The 22,236-nt window shown below is 40.2% G+C and overlaps 4 protein-coding genes across 4 annotated transcripts in view; 3 read left to right on the top strand and 1 right to left on the bottom strand.

Annotated features, from left to right (window-relative positions):
* LOC116034453 (Fc receptor-like protein 5) overlaps positions 1-18,828 on the top strand; it is a 245,863-nt gene extending 227,035 nt beyond the window's left edge. Inside the window, exon 6 of the mRNA XM_035993956.1 lies at positions 18,587-18,828. Within this exon, the coding sequence (XP_035849849.1) occupies positions 18,587-18,687 (101 nt within the window). The 3' untranslated portion in view covers positions 18,688-18,828. The remainder of the gene's footprint in view (positions 1-18,586) is intronic.
* The window catches only part of LOC116034141 (hemicentin-1-like), a 1,482,957-nt gene that overhangs the window by 692,055 nt on the left and 768,666 nt on the right, over positions 1-22,236 (top strand). The gene's annotated exons all lie outside the window — the stretch shown is intronic.
* LOC116036438 (zinc finger protein 239-like) lies at positions 327-12,145 on the bottom strand. The gene is made up of 6 exons (XM_035994220.1): positions 12,109-12,145; positions 11,303-11,461; positions 10,669-10,714; positions 9,442-9,454; positions 1,099-1,121; positions 327-1,017 (listed from the first exon to the last, which is right to left on the bottom strand). Exons 1-6 carry the CDS (start codon positions 12,143-12,145, stop codon positions 426-428), a joined length of 870 nt encoding a protein of 289 aa, XP_035850113.1. The 3' UTR covers positions 327-425.
* On the top strand, positions 15,029-18,281 carry LOC116036437 (Fc receptor-like protein 5). The gene is made up of 4 exons (XM_035993978.1): positions 15,029-15,084; positions 16,273-16,308; positions 17,619-17,882; positions 17,962-18,281. The coding sequence occupies exons 1-4, from the start codon at positions 15,054-15,056 to the stop codon at positions 18,255-18,257; spliced, it is 627 nt and encodes a 208-aa protein (XP_035849871.1). The 5' UTR covers positions 15,029-15,053; the 3' UTR covers positions 18,258-18,281.

Here is a 22,236-nt window from a genome sequence, read left to right as displayed (position 1 = left end):
TGAGCATACCATATTTGGAAGAAAAGCTCTTGTTCAAAATAGGGCCATATTTACAGAGTAGTTAATGGCCCACAGAAAAGCACATGGGCCATTTTCAGCCCAACCAATGTCACATACCCTACATAATCATTCTATCACCCCTTTAAGAACAAATACTCTCTTCATTGCAGCAGTAGTTAAACAGCGCTAGCAGATGAACCTGAACTCAAAATATTTTATTACAGGAATAAAAGCTAATTTTGAGTGGAATTAATTCCTTCGAAAGGGAGGGAGTGTAATATGTAGTCAGGATAACATCCATGCTGTTCAGAAGATAAAGTTACTGCTGGTCAGCCTTCAATGTGGAGAGAAGATCAGAATATAACAACACAGCTATCAGGGCATGAGGAGGAGCCAGGAGGAAACAGCTTGGCTCTCAAACATCTTCACAACAAGGCAGTGTGAATGAGCTGGTGTCTTTTAAGGCTATTACTGTGGGAAAACATTTCCCCACATTGTTCACACCGGTACGGCTTCTCTCCAGTGTGAACACGTCGGTGGCTTACAAGGTGACTATTTAGAGAAAAAGTTTTCCTACATTGAATACAGCTGTACGGCTTCTCTCCAGTGTGAATGCGTTGATGTCTTTTTAGGTCACCCTGTTGTGTGAAAGCTGCCCCACATTGATCACAGCTGTACGGCTTCTCTCCAGTGTGAATGCGTTGATGGTTTTTCAGGTTACGCTGTAGTGTGAAAGCTGCCCCACATTGATCACAGCTGTACGGCTTCTCTCCAGTGTGAATGCGTTGATGTATTTTTAGGTGACACTGTTGTGTGAAAGCTGCCCCACATTGATCACAGATGTAAGGCTTTTCTCCAGTGTGAATGCGTTGATGTATTTTTAGCTCACGCTGTACTGTGAAAGCTGCCCCACATTGATCACAGCTGTGTAGATTCTCTCCAGTGTGAACTCTCTGATGAATCTTTAAATATCCAGATCTTGTGAAGGATTTGTCACATTGTTGACAGTGGTGACGTTTTCCAGTGTGAACTCCCTGATGAATCTTTAAATATCCTGATGTTGTGAAGGATTTGTCACAGTGCTGACAGTGGTGACATTTGGGTCCCTCTCCTCTCCGTTTCTATAGCAACAGACAGAGAGAAAGAGTTGTGAAGTGAACAACCTTCTTTAAACCCTGGACTTGCTCTCACTCACAATTGTAACTCTTCATACAATACATTTATGACAAAGTGAAGGAATATATGTGTATTTTTTCAGGCAAGTTGTAATGAAACAACTGTAACGCTGTCATGAAACAGCGAGAGAAATATTGGCAGACGATCGCGGACTGCCTGAATGTGTAAGCAGCCTAAAAATATACATTTACTGACCACTGCTCTGAAACCGTCCTAATCATACCATTCAAGGAGTTAGGCTACTTATCATTTGCCCAAATTAAAAGTTGTAGCCTATTCTTTGCCTTAAAAATGCTCATATTATGCTTTTTGGCTTTTCCCTTTCCTTTATTGTGTTATATATCCTTTTTGTGCATGTTATAGGTTTACAAAGTGAAAAAGCCCAAAGTCCACCCAAAGGGACTTACCATCTCCAACAGAAAACACTGTTCACAAACTGCTCCAAACAGCTCTATTGTAGTCCAGCCTTTACTTCAGAGACAAACGTGGTCACTTTGGAACACGTTATAATGCTCGCCTAGCTGCTAGCGTACCACACCCTCATACTCTGCTTCTGACTAGCTAGTAGTCCTTACCTAGGTACTGCGCATGTGCAACTCCCAACAAAGATTGAACAGAAGTGAGATGTCTCACTCTGTAGCTAAAACAGAGAGCTCAACACACAGGGTGAAAAGAGGAGCTGCAGCAATGTGCAGTACGACAAAAATATGGTGTTTTTTGAAAATTAAACCACATAAAACTATTCTGGTACAACCTCTAAATATAATTATGAGCCTGAAAGTGAGCATAATATGAGCACTTTAAAAGTGAGCAGAAGATAATGTTACTCAGGAAATGTACCATGAAGATCAATTACAACCACTTATCTACGATACTTGAATATGATGCGTAGCCTTCATACCTGTCTCTCACTCTGTCAAGTCAAGTCATTTCATTTCTATAGCACATTTAAACAAACAGTTGACCCAAAGTGCTTAACATGTAGAGCAGGGAAGGCAGAAACAGTATGCCTTGAAGATACATAATCAAGTCTGCAAGACTCCATGACTATAGTTAGACAAAAGTAAAGTCAAATATTATAAAAAAAAAAAAAATAATAAAATAGAACAGAATTTATAAAAACAAATAGATAAGAACAAGTTGAGTTCTGTTCTTGCTCTGAATCTTAAAAAATGTATACTAACATTTAAATTTAGCACTAGAAAATGTCACACATTCCCACTGCCTATTTGCCTCAGAACCTTCCCAAGGCTGATGCTTATTTCATGCACACCTTACTCCCGCCGCATGAAATCCAAATTCTGTTCTCCAATTTCTGTGTTCTTCTGACTCCTACTGTCAAGCAGGAAAAAAAATGAATGAAACAAGAGGGCATATAATAATAATAATAATAATAAAAAAGAATTAAAGGGAATTAAAATCAAGTGAGTAAAAGTGCGTCTTCAGGTTTGACTTACAGTATTAAAATTAAGAGCGCTGTCGAAGAGGACACCTAGGTTTCTGACCAAATTTGATGACCAAGGGCATTGCTCAGGTATTTTGTAGGGGTGGGGGATCCAAATAAAATCATCTCAGTTTTCTTGGCATTCAACTGGAGGAAGTTTGCTGCCATCCAGGATTTAATGTCCTCCAAACAGCTAAAGATTGTATTAATAGATGAAGTGCAACCAGGGGAGATGAGTAAGTACAAGTGTGTATCATCAGTATAGCAGTGGTAATTTAAGTTGTGCTTTTTAAGGATAGAGCCAAGGGGCAGCATGTATAGGAAGAATAACAGGGGGCCAAGAACTGATCCTTTGGGGGCGCCAAATGTAATATCCACTGGAGAGGAGGACCTAGTACCCAGTTTCACAGAGAAAGTTCTTTCTGTCAAGTAGGATTTAAACCAGCTTAAGACAGGGCCCTGTAGTCCAACTCCATTTCCCAGGCGATCAATAAGAATGCCATGATCAATGGTGTCGAAAGCAGCGCTGAGATCTAGGAGGATGAGTAATGCACATGATCCAGAATCAATGGCAAGCAGGATGTCATTATAAACTTTGAGTAGGGCGGATGCTACTCAGACAGCTCAATGGAAGACAGAGGAGTGAAATGCTGGAGGATGCTGGTGGGACTGTGAGTTGTAACAGAAATGCAACCCTGAAAAGTGATATTGGATCTGATATGGTCAATTTTACAAATACAATAATCAGAAAACTCCTCACAAGTTAAAGAGGTATGAACTGTGTTGGCCGGATTTAAAAAGGAATCAATATCTTAAAAAAGAACTTTGGGTCTGTAAGCCTGAGAGTTAATAAGCTCACTAAAATAATTAGATTTTGCCTTTTTGGCAGCGGCTTGGTAGGCTTTCAGGTGTTGAGAAAACATATATGAGACTTGAAGCTCGTCTTTTCCACTTCTGTTCTGCTTGTCTACAGGCTTGACGGAGAGCTGGTGTGGAGCTATTCAACCAGGGGGTTCAAGGGTTTGACTTGAGACGTTTTCATTTTAAGGGGGATATATGATCTAATAATCTGTCTCTCCCTCTCTCTCTCTCTCTCTCGTATGGGCTAAAATATACATTTCCTAAGTAACATATTTTTTTTAATTTTATTTTTTAATTTAAACTTTATTTAACTAGGTAGGCCGTTGAGAACAGGTTCTCTTACAACGGCGACCTGGCCAAGAAAAGCGTAAGCGTACAAGACAACATATAGTTTCACATTCAACATAGTGCAAGAAAACAAAATACAATAGGCTACAAAGGTACAAGATTAAGTAGGCAGTGCAAGCTGGCAAAAAGTGAAGTGTAAGTCGATTGATATGCGAAAGTGGTATGGTAATATACATGAAATAGATAATCTACAACCTTGCTGAGATGTAGAAGAGTCAGAATAAGAAGTTAGTGCAAAATTAAATTGTGGGCCAGATATTGATATGGATCCAGTGATCAGTTGTAACGCAGTATAAATAAATAGATAGTATATATGAATGCTGAGAAGTAGTGAAGTCAATATACAGTTAATGCAATATGTAATCTAGTTAGTGATGTGGATCAGTATTAACACAGTAAACAAGGACAGTGTCAAAACGCTGAATAAAGTGTCAATATACAGTTAGTGCAAATATCTGTCTAGGTAGTGAGGTAGAATCATGAATAACAGTATACATGAAAGACAGTCTATATGAATGTTAAATGCTGAGATGAAGTAGAGAGTCAATGAACAGTTTGTGCAAAGTGTGGACTAGATAGTGATGTCGAACAAGCGTAGCACAATATATATGAATAGACAGACGTATTTAAATGCTGAAATGTAGTAAAGAGTCAAAATATAGTTGGTGCAGGTTGTGTTCTGAATAGCGAATTAGATATACACATTTTACTTGCCCGGGCAGGTGCGAGGTGCAAAAGCGTGTAAACAGATATGTGCAAATGTGCAACGGGGCTTGTCGGAGACCGTGGGATAGGGTGTTTGGAATGAATGCGTAAAAGATGAACAATTAGCACATGCGACAGACAAGCTTTAAAAGGTAGTTAGTGGGATAAGTGTTTTGTGTTTCAGGGGTCTTTGTAGCTCATTCCAGTCGTTTGCAGCCGAGAACTGAAAGGATCGGCAGCCAAAGGAGGTGTGGGCTTTAGGGGCGACCATGGAGATGTAACTGCTTGAGCGGAGGTTGCAGGGGGGGTAGGGCTATTGTGACCAGTGAGCTTAGGTATGGTGGGACTTTGCCAAGCACAGACTTGTAAATGAGTTGGTACCAGTGGGTTAGGCGTTGAGTGTGTAACGAGGGCCACCCAATTAAAGCATAGAGTTTGCAGTGGTGGGTGTTATAAGGGGCTCTGGTCACAAAATGTATGGCACTGTGATAAAGAGCATGCAGTGTTTTCAGGAGAGAGTTTGACACAGTTCTGTAAATAACATCACTGAAATTGAGAATTGGTAAGATTGTAATTTTCACTAAGGTGATTAACTCCCACTGCTAGCTTTTATGGCAAAGTCTACAACTGTTTGTTTGTGCAAATGACAATTGACTCCAATGGTTTCAGTTAAGAGCAGTAGTTCATGAATGTATATTTTTAGACTAGCATTCAGTCGGTCCGCTATTATCTGCCACTTTTGTTTTTACAGAGGCCGAGTTTCCTCATACTCCGATATATTATATGTAGGGCTGTCAGCATTAACGCGTTAACTGCGATGCGATTAAGGGCCGAACATAACGCATTCCTTTTTTTTAAATCTCATGCCGCCATTTATTAATTTATGTTACACTTCACTCAGCTTCGCGTCGTTCCTAACAGGCTACTATTTTGAGCCTTTGCCGCTCCTTTACTTATCATCAAGCTGCCATACTTCCTCGTAACACATCTGCAGGCATGATGGAGAAAGACAGCAGAAAACTATTCTGAATCGCGTTTTATTTTTCAAAACTCCTGGACTGCTCATTAGACAAGTTGAAAGCCATATGCACATTATGTAAAGCCGAATTAAAATATCACTGAAGAACTTCAAGCTTGAGCTACCACCTACGAGCTAATTAATGTGACTCTGGTTGATGCTACCACTAGCATGCTACCCACTCAGGCAAAGCACTATTTTGGACAGTGCTACTTGCCGACCTGTTGATAAAACCAAATCCCCAAAAATGACTACAGCTCTTGTGAAACGGGTGGCAACTAACTGCAGACCAGTCGTCATCGTAGAGGACTCGGGTCTTAAAGACGTACTACGGTTGGCATGTTCTGACCTGTCTCGTTGCCGTCGAGGGGGACAGTAGTTGTCACGGATACACAGCCTGTATGACACGGAGAAAGCAGCCACACTGGAACAGCTGCAAGGTGCTGCAAACACTGTCTCATTAACCGGAGATCACTGGACGTCAGTGAGGAATCAACATTATGTAGGAGTTACTAAACACTATACTGACTCTGGTAAGGATAGGGATTTTTAGTTTTTTAGTTAGGTACTTGGAGGAATAGTGCAATAATGACAGATTCACATCCCTATCTCAGTAGTCTGTTGGATTGCGACTAACAAAATTTGACAGTAGGCTAAATCATCTTTTTTGGAAATGGCCTCAAAAAGACAGCAGGAGTCAGGAGCAGAGAAAAGAAAGAAACTGCGAGATGATGCCGATGCATGACTTGCAGGTAAGTCCAACTTTAATCATTCTTAAATACGGGAAATGTGCTGCTAATGTAATGGTTAGCCTATGCATACACCTCAAACTAATGTTATTGCTAATGTTAGCAAACTCAAATATGTTATAACTTAAGTGCAAGCTAAATTGAGATTTTACTGTTAAACATTAGCTATGCATTTTACAAGTAACTGACGCCAGCTAGCTGTTACTTTACTTTAGATATTGAGCAGTAGGTTATGGTTTATTTTGACGTGACGTTGGCCAATACGTTCTCAGTATCAGTTAGCAGTCAGTGCACTAGGTAGGCGAACAATTACTCTTGCTTCAGATCATTTATTACCGTGTAGCGTACAATAAATAGTCTTTAGCCAGGCATTAAGCAAAGTTATGCGTAGGTATGTGAAGACCAAACCTACGCTGGACCCTACGCCGTAACCTGACGCGCACCTCTCGAAAAATGTAAGTACACGTCGCAGCGACGCACATCGCTTGGCCGTGGCTTGGTACATGGATGTATTAGGAGAACGGGCTTGGTATTGTGCAATGGTTCTCTTTCTCCATCAACAACATGAAATCAAGGAGAGGGTTAACTTCTCCTGCTCCAGATTTACCACCGTGGTCAGAAAGAACAGGGGAGACACTGTTTCTCTCACTATAACTCTAGAGTCACTACTCACTCTGAAGATAATCACCATCACTCTCTCACGTCTCCCTGCTCTACCTACCACACACACACAAAAGCTGAAAAATGATGTTGGTAGGATGAGATAGATAGATAGATAGATAGATAGATAGATATAGTAGGGTGACCACAACATCATCATCATTCGCAAAGTCATGGGCAACCAAATAAACAACAGAGACTTCTCTCTGCTCGGCGGCGTCTGTCTCCAACTTTAGCGGCAGCTGGTTTGACCACGGAGACGCGAGTGATGGACAGCAAGCTTGACTGCTGTCTATTTCTGTGAGAGAAACACTGCAAGCTGCTACAGTTAGCTGCTCTGCTGCTGAACACACCTGACTACAGGAGACACTAGCTCAGACTGCTGGACACACCTGACTACAGGAGACACTAGCTCAGACTGGAGGACACACCTGACTACAGGAGACATCAGCTCAGACTGGAGGAGTATGTATAGTTGGTGCGGTTCGAGTACGGATCACGTTCTCACCACAAACAAACCGCTCCAGCGGGGCAATGAACTGGCCAGTCTGGTGCAGTACCTGAGATGTACTGCAGTACTTAATGAACTGGCCAGTCTGGTGCAGTACCTGAGGAGGAGATGTACTGCAGTACTTAATGAACTGGCCAGTCTGGTGCAGTACCTGAGGAGGAGATGTACTGCAGTACTAAATGAACTGGCCAGTCTGGTGCAGTACCTGAGGAGGAGATGTACTGCAGTACTTAAATGAACTGGCCAGTCTGGTGCAGTACCTGAGGAGGAGATGTACTGCAGTACTTAATGAACTGGCCAGTCTGGGGCAGTACCTGAGGAGGAGATATACTGCAGTACTTAATGAACTGGCCAGTCTGGTGCAGTACCTGAGGAGGAGATGTACTGCAGTACTTAATGAACTGGCCAGTCTGGTGCAGTACCTGAGGAGGAGATGTACTGCAGTACTAAATGAACTTGCCAGTCTGGTGCAGTACCTGAGGAGGAGATGTACTGCAGTACTTAATGAACTGGCCAGTCTGGTGCAGTACCTGAGGAGGAGATGTACTGCAGTACTTAATGAACTGGCCAGTCTGGTGCAGTACCTGAGGAGGAGATGTACTGCAGTACTTAATGAACTGGCCAGTCTGGTGCAGTACCTGAGGAGGAGATGTACTGCAGTACTTAATGAACTGGCCAGTCTGGTGCAGTACCTGAGGAGGAGATGTACTGCAGTACTTAATGAACTGGCCAGTCTGGGGCAGTACCTGAGGAGGAGATGTACTGCAGTACTTAATGCAGCTGGTGTCCACACCAGATACTGACTGGAACTTTTGAAAATTGTTCAGTTTGTGTCTTAGTTGTTAAATCTTTTAACATCCATTCAAATATTTGCATATGCTAAGTTTGTTTAAAATATAAAAGCAGTTGAAAGTGACAGGATGCTGAGTATATATTCACCAAACTTCTAACAACAATATGAACAGCAGTTTATTAGTCTTCATAAAGGCAATATAACAGCACCAATGACTGTCACATGAATATATTATATTATATATCCCATACTACACCCTAGTGGTCAGAATGTATATTACAGACATCAAAAACAATAGCTCTCTAACTCTAACTAATGCTCTATCTCTGCAGGTAATGTTGTCAGACATTTAGAATAATAATAATAATAATAATAATAATAATAATAATAATAATATATATTTATAATTAATTAATAATAACTCATCTTGAATTATATATATATTATAGAGAGAGAGAGAGAGAGAGAGAGAGAATAATAATCGGAGTCTGTCAGCAGGTTTGACCAGGGTCTAATGTGGTCTACATTTGAAAAGAAAACGGTGAAATCTCCCTTTATTGCATTCTCATAAAGACAATAAAGCTTTCACAAATATAAAAGTGGGTTTTAGACATAATTAATAATTTACCTAAATGACTAACACGCTTTCAACACAGTCAGAGGTTCAAAGACGGAGGATCAGTCACTCAGCGATGGAGGTTATGTTTCCTGCTGAATCAGACGCTGACTTAAGGGACAGAAGTGGACAAATGGCTCACAGTGAGGTGAAATAAACGCGTTGTTAACGTGTTCGTTTTTATATTGAAGGGTTTATGGTCTAAAGTTTAGTCTCCAGCTTCTGAGACTTTCCACAGTTCGGCTATCATCGGGTGTGTTCGGCTCCGTTCGTTGGTTAGTTAGTTTTGGAGGGAAACGGTCCATTGTTTGTTCCTCTCTCTCTCTCTTTCTATTCCCACATTAGATCTCTAACAACAGAATGAACGGATGATACACAGAGTGGTGTCAATATGTTACATTTCTCATTACATTCTAGGAGGAGAACTCTGAATCTAGTAGGTCTCCACCACACTAGAGACTTTACAAAGAGACAACCATTTCACACGAGCAAGCATTTGGTGCGCCAGCGGCAGAAAGCTCGGTGAAGCCAGTAACGTTATATGATAGGAGAACACTGACCTGAACATGGCTGCTATCAGAGTCCCAGTCTGCTGCTTGTCTTCTGGGGACCTCGTTGCTCCGCTGCTCCTGGTTCTGGTTGTGGTTGTCCTCCTCCATTCCTCTCTGGTCCTGAAATCCAGCAGAGCTCCACTGGGGCTGCTGCGGCTCCTCTTCCTCCTCTTCTCTTCTTTAATGGCGGATTACTAACAGCTTGTAGGAGCATAGCGCCCCCTCCTGTACAGGAGTGTGTGACATCATGTCATTCTCCTACCTTGTTCCTGAGTGTTCACCCAGGCCATGGTAGAAATTCAATTCAATGTTCAATGTGTTCAGTAAAATAAAGTTGCAAATGATTTCCAGTCTTGTGTAAAGTACTTGGAAGCAATACTTGAGTAAAAGTACAAGTATGAAAAAAATAAAACGACTTTGGTAGAAGTTAAAGTCTCCTTTTAGAATATTACTTGAGTAAAAGTCTTAAAGTATTTGACATTTACTGTACTTAAGTATTCAAAATAATGTTCTGATATTATATGTACTTCATTTTCAGAAGTAAAAGTAAAGAAAAAACCTTGATTATGATCTTTATTGTGGCTTCCTAGTAGTAGAGCCTAATATTCAGGGTTTCCACAACCTCGTAAACATCAAATTCAAACATCAACAAAGAAAAAACAGAAACTGAATTGAATTTTTTTGTCAGGAAGAATCTTTGACTCCGACGTACAAAACCATTTCTTGTAAATAAGGACGAGGCTGATGGGAAATGTAGTGGAGTAGAAGTTTCCAGAAATATAAATAAGCCAAACTGCAGTAAAACCTGACTGAGACCTGAGTCTGTCTCCATGTCTAAAGAATGGCTCTAAAACCTGAATAATACCACAATATCACACACACCTCTTCATCATTATGAATATCCAGCCAGAATATGCTGTTTACATGACCTGGATCAAATATTAAATAATATTGGTGTGAATGTAAACGTACTCGGTGAGTCAGAAACTTTATATTTCAAGATCATTTTTCACCAAAAACACGTTCAAACGTCTTAAAGCACGATGACAAACAGCCCAATATCTTATTTATTGGGAACGTATTATTGACAGAAATGTAGCTTTGATCAAAGTGTTGCCATATATATTTAATAATGATATAAACCAGATGAGGAAACAACATGTCGGTTCATCTGGTTAATCTGTCATGTCTTCTTTTAGGTCCGCTGATCAGATCTTCTGTCTGTTTCTCACCCACCTGTCTTCTGATTGGCTGATCCTGTGGAGGGGGCGGGGCCAGGAGCCTGGAGGAGACGAATCACATTTAAGAAAAGCTCAAAACACACACACACACACACACACACACACACACACACACACACACACACACACACACACACACACACACACACACACACATACACACACACAGCCAGTCCATCAGCAACAACCAAACATGCTTAAACTTCCAAACACTAACTAACTATAACTTTATAGCATGTAGTAGGAAAAATAAAGTCGGAATACTTATACATTGTTGGAATATTTTAGATTTTTTTTGTGTACAATATTTAGAAAAAAATCTTATGTATCTATTTTGGAAAAAAAGGTGAAGTATTCAAATCATTCTTTTAAATATTACAAGAAAAAGTTGAAATATTTTTGCAAAAAAAAAAGTGGGGATATTTTGGATAAAAGTCTTGGAATATAATTGAAAAAAACATTTAAATATTTTGATAGAAAAGCTGGAAAGAAATAGACCAAAATGTGATGTAACTGTGAAGCCAAGTGTCCCCCAGAGGGCGCTGCTGTTTACAGCTCTAATACCAGGTATGTCTGGAGAGGGTCTCTGGTAAAGCCATGCCTGGTGGATCAGGACAATCACACTGTACCTAGTGCACTAAGCTGGCCACAGGCAGCAAGGGAAGCAGCTAGGCCAGGCACAATGCTCCTGTTGGAGGCCAAGCTGAGCCTGAAGTCCAGCAGACAGGTGACCAAGTCCATGGAGGGGCAGGACAAGATACAGCCATCAGACAGCAAGTCTTTGGGACCTGAGGAAAGACACCAAAAAGGCTCGGTGCCTAGGCAGTCTGTGTGTGTGCTAGTGCAGTGGTTCAGTTCTAGTAGGATTTCAGAAACATACCCTGTCAAATGACATACAGTGCTGCTCATAAGTTTAGGAACCCATGCTAAAGTTGACTAAAAAGAGGAATAAAAAAATCGTCTTTTGGAAATTTATCTTAATGCCTTAATTAAAAAAATAGGAAAAATCCAACCTTTAAAGACACCAATTTTCTTTGTGATTGAATAATGTATCGTAAATAAATAAATGTTCTTCCTTAAAATACAGGGGGCATAAGTCAGTACACCACTATGTTAAATTCCCATAGAGGCAGGAATGGTTAGCCTAATAGCTGGTTTGATTTGCATTGAGAGATGAACTTATGGAAAGTACCCCATGCCAATCTCTAGGTATGGTGAAGGGTATGTGATGATGTGGAGCTATTTTAATTCCAAAGGCCAAGGGAACTTTATCAGGATGCATAGTATCCTGGATCCATGAAATAACTGGCCTTTAAAAATAAAAGTCTGCCTGCCTCTATGGGAATTTAACATAGGGGTGTACTGACTTATGCCCCCTGCAATTCATTGGCACACAGCCAATGACTATATAGCTTTACAGTCTTCCTCTCATCACCTGATCTGACAGAGACGATCCGATTGGCTCCATCCATGATTGTCAACGGGGTCGTGGCGTCGCTCAGTTGAACATTGTCGGTCAAACTCTATCCTCAGACCCTCAGCAGCTACAAAACTAAACAAGATCTCAAGCATCGTCCTGATTGCTGTCAGACACTGAGAGAGACTGTCCTGTTGCTCAAAACACACACACACACACACACACACACACACACACACACACACACACACTCACACACACAGACACACACACACACAGAAAGAAAACAGAAACATTTTTCTTCTTTTATCAGGGAGCAGCATAACCAGTCTCTGTTCAGTACCAAATGTCCCTGTTATAACCAGTCTCTGTTCAGTACCAAATGTCCTGTTATAACCAGTCTCTGTTCAGTACCAAATGTCCTGTTATAACCATCTCTGTTCAGTACCAAATGTCCCTGTTAGAGGTGAAGAACAAACGTTTCAGCATAATGTCTCTCCTCTGTTTTCATTCCAGTCAGAGCATGTGAATGCAGCGCCCACTGGTCATCACTATAATGCACTGTAACTCTGAGGTAACCATGGTTACCCAGTGATGTCCAGTAGTCCCCAGTGAGAGGAACACGTTGTAAAGGTGTCTCCTTTTCATAACAACTGGTGTATTCTTCTTGTGATGGTGCGTCTTGAGGGAATCTCATACCTGCCGTCATTTGTTGAGATTCTCAGAATGTTTCTCAGACCGACGTCCTCCACATCACTAATGGGCCTGCAGTCTGTAGCTATCCACTTCACTATGGCATTTGTTAGCTTCTCTTGCCTTTGTTGATCTATACTTCTCCCACACGCTGCATCTAACGTAGTCTGCCGACGCGCCACTGTTTGTTTCGTTGAATGATTTGCTGGTATCAACGGTGTGTATTGCATTTAGGTGATATTTCAGACTGGAATTACTCACAATTCAACTTTGAAGTAGTTACAAATAACTTTGGTTCTGTCTACTGCGCCGTCTGGAAGAACTTTAAAATGAAAATGGCCATGCAAAAGTTCTGTACCCTTCTCCATGTTTGTTGGTTTGTTATTTTCTGGTTCCTGTAAGCGCGGCAGTAGTCAGCACAGACTTCTACAAAATCTTCTACAAAAGCCTGTGAGCAACAGACTTTTACAAAATAAAAGAAATCATAAAAACGGTGTTAATGCATGATAAAATAATTGTCGGCGTTAATTAATTAATGAGTTAAAGCGATAATAACATGTTCACTTGCCCAGCCCTAATATATATATATATATATATATATATATATATATATATATATATATATATATATATATATATATATATATATATACACATATATACCTCTGGCTCTGCTGGAGACTCTGACTTACTTTATTATTAGACACCTCATACATGTGTAGCCAAGCAGTTCATTTATTGTACATTTTCATTAGCCATGTAAACAGCTTAGTTCGAATGTTTTTTTTTTTGTTTATTTTTTAGTATTTTGTGCATGTAAACATAGTCAGTGTTTTGTTCTTTTGTAGTTATATCTTTTTATAGCAATAGCTCATTATATTTCCACATTTGGAGGGAAATCCTCTTATTCTCTTTCTTTCAGTCTCATTTTCTGTAAGTACATGTGTGCATGTAAAAGTAGTCACTGTTGTTTTGGGTAGTGTGTACACTGTGTACTGTGTATAACACCAGTGTGTAACAGTGACTGTCTGCAGTCATGTGCAGTCGTTTGCAGAAGTAGTACGATACACGCTGTCTGCATGTCTTGACCAGAGCACGTTCAGTAAACATCATTGATAATGAAAGGTCAGTTGTCCGTGTACTGTTTGTATATGGAAACGTCCCAATGTTCCTTCATCACCATGAAGTGATGGAGACAAAGAAGAGCAGCCGTACCTCTCTGTTTGATTTGATGTCTGATCACAGAAGTCTCAAAGTCTACTAGTTAAAGGGAAGTACAGTTTAAATGTTCCCAGTTTTTTTTCTTTCTTCTTAACACGTGTTGCTGCTGTGAGAGCTGAAAAAAAAACCAAGTCATGAGAAATGGACTTTACCCCCACAGAGCTGCTACAGTATAAACAGACTTGTTAACTGAAAGAGGAACAAGTCACGATGTGAACATGTCAGGGTGTCACACAGACCATTAATTATTAACAATTACAATATAAATGTGAATCAACATGTAGATGGCAAAGCTGAGATTCATAAATTGTAAAATGTTGGTCCCAACATGGAAACCAAATCAATAACAGTATGTTTACAGCCCAGTTCAGACCAAAGAACATTCAGGAAATGATCGCTGTGCTTGAAGCCAGCTGTAAAGCTACCGACGTCATACAGTCGACACGTCTTTGAAAGGAACTCTGGGAGATGAAGTCCCAGAGACCTGCCTGAAATTACATCTAACGCCAAAGCTGCTGCAAGAAACAACTTAACTCAAATCTTACAGACAATAACTGCAAATATTTTGTACATATTCTTATTTTGACCGTAACACACTAAAACACAAAGGCAAATTACTTTATTATGAAAACCTATTTGGCATTCGTGGCCTTCTTGATGTGTAGTTTACACAGTTTATTTGAGTCTCTTTCTGATCCCCTTTTCAGTGGTTTAACAGAGGAGAGGTGGTGTGTTCACTTGCAACTAAACTGCAGCCACCTACATAGAGACAGTTTTCTTTGTTTCAAGATTATTAGAAGCTGCCTTGGCCAAAATGTAGTACTTGCACAACATACTTACACTCATATGAACTCATGTTAATAAACCATCTCACGTTATGCCTGCATGTGTAAGTATGTATCTATGCGTGAGAGTATGTATTTATCTCTATGCATGAGAGTATGAATGCATGCATGTAACACTGCCAGTCACAGAGGAAGGAAGAAGAGTTTTACTTGATGCGGATATACACTGAATAAAGTCAAGACATCATTTCACCAACAGTCAGGATGGAGGACACATCTCTACTCTGGCTGCTCTGTAAGTAAACTGTGTTTCTGAAAAATATCAGCTGAAAGAAATAGAGATCGACCAATACTGGTTTATCAAGGCCGATACCGATTATTAGTAGTTAATGTAACCGATATTTGGAACTGATTTGCATTTACAGTTAAAATGAAAATCTTGTAAAACAGAGGTTGGTGTACTTTCTAGACATAGTTATGTTTGAGCTCTCTACAGCAAGGATTAACAAAGCCACATCATCAACTATAGACCTGTGGAGAAACACAGCAGCACAAATATCAGACCTAATGACCTCAGCATCACGATGAGTAGAGGAGAGGGACTAGGCAAGGTGGGATTCCTGTTTGGTTGTTTGTTTGTTTTATTATCCTCGAGACCGCAGAGGGTGGGGGGGGGGAGAGGGTTGTTGTTCTTGTTCAGTTTGTGTTGCTCTGTTCTGTATGTTTACGTATTAAAAAACAATCAAAAATGAAAATCTTGGAATGTTATAAACTCCAACACAAAACTGTTTAAATGGTAAGTCTTGGGTTCATAAAAGTAGCATAATATATGAATAAAATAGTAAATAAATGTCTAAAATGAAATGTTGTAATATTGATTTTTGAGTAGGAGTGTTCACTGGTGGTCTTTTGTCCTCAGAGGGTTAAGTCAGACTCAGTGGTGAGTGAATCTGGAGCAGAGGGACAGACACAGAGCTGTAGCCGAGCTTTTTTAATTCATTAACTTTATCAGTTATCAGGCTAATAAAACGCTGATGCAGATGATCTGAAAACTGACAAAAAACGTCCTGATAATCAGTCTATACCTAGAAAGAAATACAAGATGAAAGGAAAACTGATATTACATTACATGTCATTTAGCTGACGCTTTTATCCAAAGTGACTTCCAATGTCTACATATGTCAGAGGTCACACACCTCTGGAGACACTAGGGGTTAATGCCTTGCTCAGGGACACATTGGTTGATGTGTCACAGTGGGAATCAAACCAACGTCTCCCACAACAAAGCCATGTGTCATATCTACTGCACCATCACCACCCTCCCAAATATATCTATAGTCTGGTTATTACAGTTCACAATTATGATAATGTCATTGTTAAAGATTGTGTAAATGATTTAAATCCTGTTTTTAGCGTGTTCTTTTCATTTATTATTTAAACTTTGAGCCAAACTCCAACTAACCAAAGTGTCTTATCTCTTCAGTTCTGACCTCACTGCTGAGCTGCCCAACAAACCAAGGTCAGTAACTGTTTTCTTGTTTAGAGTACTTTTAGAATGAGTAGAGGACTATTGTGAGTGTTTAAGTTCAATAACATTTATTGGCCAGGCGTCCATGCTTACCAAGGTAACGTAACCCCATTAGTTCAGGTCCTATCTCCTGACCAATCAGCTATCCTAACCTTAACCACTACAGGTCAAATGCCTAACCCCAACCAATCGAGCTGCTTCGTAGGGCGGGTCTTGGCGTGGCCATAGTGGGGGACGTCGGACTAGTGGGCTGTAGGACCAAAGGGAATTTTTCAGGTTATTGAGAGGAAGGAACAATGGAGCGTCGGAGAAATGGACAGTCCCCAAGTAGAAAACGAGAAAGATAAAGATGAAAAACATCACACACAATGAGGTTAAGATATTGGAGCGTCCTGGGAGCAAACATGAAGGAAGGTTTCCCAGCTTAGATCAATTATTGCAAGAGTAAAGAAATGAGCTGATTCCTTAAGTTTCTCAGATAATTCATGTGAAGTATCAGAGGCCCAGTCACAGTTTGTCACAGTAACTTTGATATGATATATATTTTATTAACGTGTTATTCCACTAAGTGGCCCATCTCACACGAATTACATGACACCCATATAAAAGTAATTTCATTCACAGCTTCCAGTCCAATGTCCACACACAACATACTCTACTCTGCACAAAATAAAGAATGAAGAAAACATATTACAGCAGACACAACACAATAGTGTAACCCCATACATAGTCAACTAGACATTTCGTACCAAAACAACAAACAATAAAAATAAATAGCTAAATATATGTCACTACCAGACAGAGAATCATGGATACAAAGCAGTCTTCTTTTTAGCCCATGCTTGTTCTAAAAAGTATAAAAAATGTTTTATGTTCAAACAACCAAACTAACAGATGTATATCCTGCCTCATCTCTTTTACTTTAACTTTGTTAAATTATTGCCATCTTACATCATGATAATATGGACAATACAAAGCAAAATGAACTTCATTTTTGATTTCATTGAGATCACATAATAACAGTCTGTCTTCCTCACTGGTGCCCGACCAACGTCCTGTTTCAATATGGAGAGGGAGTATTCCAGACCTGGACTGAGCACACACACATCTATTCACCTTGGACAGATTAAATTTTACATATTTCTCAATACCAAACTCATTTTTCATCAAACCAGAAGTTCAAAGTTTTGGTTTGTTCTAAATCTCAGCAGCCCATTTCTCTTTAAACTGGTGAAAAACAGCAGTAATAATCAACAACTAGTTTTTCAACCACAACACATTCTTCTCCCTCCTCCCTCCAGCCTCTCTGACTGTGAGTCCCAGCAGCTCTCAGATGTTTAAAGGACAGTCTGTCTCTCTGAGCTGTGAGGAGGACGACAGCTCTGCTGGATGGACTCTGAGGAGGAACACAACCAGAAAAACCAGAGCTGAGTGTAAAGACTGGGAAGGAATATCTGCTGGTTCTTCCTGTAACATCAGCTACATATCCCCATCAGACAGTGGAGTTTACTGGTGTGAGTCCAGAGAGGGAGCAACCAGTAACAGCATCAACATCACTGTCACTGGTAAGATCAGACTGTGGAGTCAGTATTGATGAAGCTGTGTGTGAATGGATGACATGCTGTAGTTTGTCTCTGTGTTGAGGTGGACCAGTGATCCTGCAGAGTCCTGTCCTCCCTGTGATGGAGGGAGAAGACCTCACTCTGCTCTGTAAAACAAAGACGTCCTCCAACCTCCCAGCTGGTTTCTATAAAGATGGCTCCTTCATCAGGACTGAGCCTGCAGGTCACATGACCATCCACCATGTTTCCAGGTCTGATGAAGGCCTCTACAAGTGTAACATCAGCAGTGTTGGAGAGTCTCCACCCAGCTGGGTCTCTGTCACAGGTGAGGAGGTTACCTTTGATTTCAGGAGTTCATTCATCCAGATATTCACCTGACAGCTGATTCTCTCTACAGAGAAACCAAAGACCACAAGCCCACCTCCGAGCTCTCTGCCGCCCCCTGACACCGCAGCTCCGCCCCCGACCTCAGACCACCTCCACCTTGTGATCAGACTGGTCGTCCACCTGGTGGTGTTCTGTCCATACTGCATCTCCACTTTCATCATGGTGTGTTTATATCGACACAGAGAAACAGGTAACACTCAGAATCATTAACTGACCTTACAATCAATCAATCAATTAATCAATCAATCAATCAATCAATCTCACACCACCACTCTGGTGTTAATTATCTACATTTTCTTTCTAACCTGCTCTGACTGTAGGAAATGACCTGCCCGTCTCCGTGGTGATGACCCCACTCACCCAGGCTGAGATGGGATTGGATGAAGACTATGATGATGTCACCACGGAGCATCACTTCTGAACTGATCTGAGAAGAAGCTCAAATGTTTCAGGTCCTCATCAATCAGAAAGAGTGGAAGTCTCAGAAATCTTCCCTGTGGATCTCCACATGTTCTAGTTTGACCTGTAGATGGAGGATGTTAACCTCAGACTAGTTCAGTCCTAAGATTTGCGATGAAAACAAGTTTTTAAACCTGTTAGTTTCCACCAATCAGATGAGACGGTGTATCCTCTGCATTGAGGTGACTCTGGGGCGCCCGTTGAGCATCTGTCTAAAATTCTGCCAACAGCTGACAGTTTGAAACATAGAAATAAAATGGATCATTTCATTTCTATAGTTTGCAGCTGATTTCCAAAACCAGTTGTTCAGGTTCTGCTGTAAGTCATGTTGTTGTTTTTAATCTCTTCAGATCAAATAAAATAAAATGATGAGCATCTTTTCTCTCTGTGCTTTGTTCCAATGTGATCATAACTTCACTTCTCTCATATCAAACAGCCTGTTTCCTTGTAGCTGACATGTGACATAGTCGTATATAAAGAGGAAGGAGGAGGCTTTTACTGGCTGTCCAACTGCTGTTGATCCTCACCAAGAGAAGAACCTCACCAACTCTGACATCACAATTCAACATGGCTGCTCCGAGCATCAACAGTAGTGAGAGCTGTGTGAATATACTGTTTATTAGCACTTCTGTTTTATATCTTGGTTGGTTGGTGCCTTGTTGAGTGACATTTTGCAGGTGAAGGCCCAGGAGGGACATGACATTTTGGGCCCCTGGGCCTTTCCCCGGTAGACCTGTTCAGTAATCCATGTCCACTGTTTAAGTGTTTAAACATTAACATTCACAACTAATACTAGACTTTCCTCTGAAACAACCTTTAATATCTGCATTCATACAAAGAGTTAGTCACAGCTACAGTATAAGTTTAACTGAGGACTAGAAAGTAGTGAAGCCAGGAGCTCAGGTGTCCTTTCATCAACTTGTAACCTTTGAACTAACACAGAGACACTGCCAATATAAAACGTGTCCTTTTCACAAGACGCCACCAGATGGAGCCCTGGTGTAATGGGAGGAACCTGATGTTTACAGGAGACACTCCAACAGTGGAACAAGAAAATAATGTTCACTGAATACAATATAAATGTAACCGAGGGTTTCTTATACTGTCTAGACTCAGGTTTGGCTGTAAAATAGAGACTTCCAATGCTGGAACCCAGACGGCACTGAACGTCTGACTTTATTCAACCACAACACAGACCAAACCAAACACACACCACACTTTATCCACTTCTGTTTTCCCCTTCACAATAAAAGCTCTGTTTACATCAGCCCAGCAGACAAGCCAAAAAACTAACAAAAAACAAAGCATTTTCATTATGAAAAGAGAAACCAACATTTGCTCTCCCCCTGCCAAAAATATCAGACATAATCAAGGGGATTTCTCAAATGTAATTTACTAACTTATCCAACTACATACATGCAAGCAAAATGTCTATCAATTCAAAAAGCCAAAATCAATACTATATATTGCAGCATTGTGGGTCGGTCAAATATGTATTTTTCCAACTTTATTTCACGGCCCTGAAAGCAACTCCTCTGATTGGTCAAAAACTTTCAACAGCATCATGGGAAAGCTAAAACTGCTTTATCATCACAGCTAATGGCAATAAAATGACCGAATATGAATAAGATATGGACAAAAGACTATCAATATTAGATCTAAGAATATGGATTAATTGCACAAAGTCCTCTGAAAGAAATACGAGTTCTGGAAAGAAGTGCAGACTGTGGACCGGTCTTTTAAACTTCTCTGCATACTGAATATACTCACAAAGCACACCCGCCGTGCGGCGTGCTTGAAAAACACAGAGAAGGGTTGGACACAACCAAGTCTCACCCAGAGGTGGGGGGGCGGGTTGTGTGAAAAATGTTTTTCTTTGCTTGCCAATTACATTGAATCAAGAAAGCCAACCACTTATCATTTTTTATAACAGTTAATATTTTACATTCATCATTATGATAACATTCTTGTATGTTTTGAAAAATGTAAAGCAGTCTGAGTGTAACTGTGAATATGTCTGGTGTTGAAGAACAGCATCCTGTATATCTGCTCATTAAAGATCCTCAGACTGTAATCATGAGCTGAAAAACAGAACCTGATGGTTTCTGTGACTTTTAAACTTAAGAAAATTGACTGAATGTTCACCGACTACAGAATCTAACCTCAGACCCTCTGCTCTGTAGCTGTTTGTGATTGGTGTAAAGTTTCCAACCGCTGGCTGATGTTGCAGCTGTTTATAGTCTGCAGTGTGTTTGTTCTCTGTTATCTGCTGAAGAGAAGTGTGGATCGGTTAGCCTCAACCAGAACAAATGTTCCATCTGTCAGAGATGTGAAACCCACAGAACCACACGAGGAGACACCAGAGTTTATTGATCCTGCACAGAAACAAGCTCAGAATACAATATATCAATATCAGTAAATAGTTATTATCATTAGACTCTGTTCAGTAGATATTTGTTGGTTGTTGTGCAACGTAATGAACACTTACAGAGCAACAAATCTATGACTTAAATAAGAAGCATTGAAGGAAACACATCTAAAGAATGTAAATATGCTTTTTGTAGCTGCATTAATCTCATTTAGCCTTAACATCAATCAACATTTATTCATAGTGCTTCACAGCAACCAACAGGTATCCAAAGTGCTCGAAGGACCAAGAATAAAACAACATACCGTACAATAAAAAGAGGAAAACATAGAATACAGTAACATCTGAAACTGTTGCATAAAAACAGGAGAAATAAAGAGATAATGCTGCAACGCTGCTGTGAATTAAAAGTAGGGTTGGGTATTGTTTGGGTTTTTTATGATACCGGTGCTAAAACAATACTTTCAAAACGGTGCCTGAACTGAAATATATATAATATATTTATAATGTATATAATATAAAATATGAAAAAAAGGAGCACAAAACGACAGTTGGTGACATTAAAGAACAGCTTATTTATTGCTAAGGCCATATGGTCAAAATTACATGATTAATAATGTAATAACAATAACTTATAACAATGACTTATTTCACCAGTAAATTGCTGGTAAACGACAAAAACAAGCATCAGATGGGAAAAGGGTATTTTACAATAACTTTGAATGCACCATGAGGCTGGTGAGTTTCAAGTAAGTAAACGCACCGTCTGTGTGTTTTTTTTCTGACAACGACAGCTGCAGTCAGACCGTTACGTCCCGCTGTTGGAATCCTCTACAGGGAAATACAGTCACACTTTACACCGCTTAACGTAAGCTGTCAGCATTTTAACCATTGGGTTTAATCCAGCTACTAGCTAACGTAACGTAGCGTCCCGTGCAGCGATGCTTCTGAAAAAAAAGTCAGGCACCGAAATGAGGCACTGAAATGTTTGTTCTTATTCGGTCTCGTTACTACCGTTTACGTCTGAACCGGTGCCCTATTGGCACCGCGTTTCGGTACCCAACCCTAATTAAAAGCCATTCTAAATAAAGAAGTTTTAAGTTTGGATTTCAAAAGAGCGACGTCTGTAATGGTGTGAATGTC

Source organism: Sander lucioperca, chromosome 17, assembly GCF_008315115.2.
Source record: "Sander lucioperca isolate FBNREF2018 chromosome 17, SLUC_FBN_1.2, whole genome shotgun sequence".
NCBI lineage: Eukaryota > Metazoa > Chordata > Actinopteri > Perciformes > Percidae > Sander > Sander lucioperca.
The sequence above is the reverse complement of the archived record's forward strand: the minus strand, read 5'-3'. Positions and strand labels throughout refer to the sequence as shown.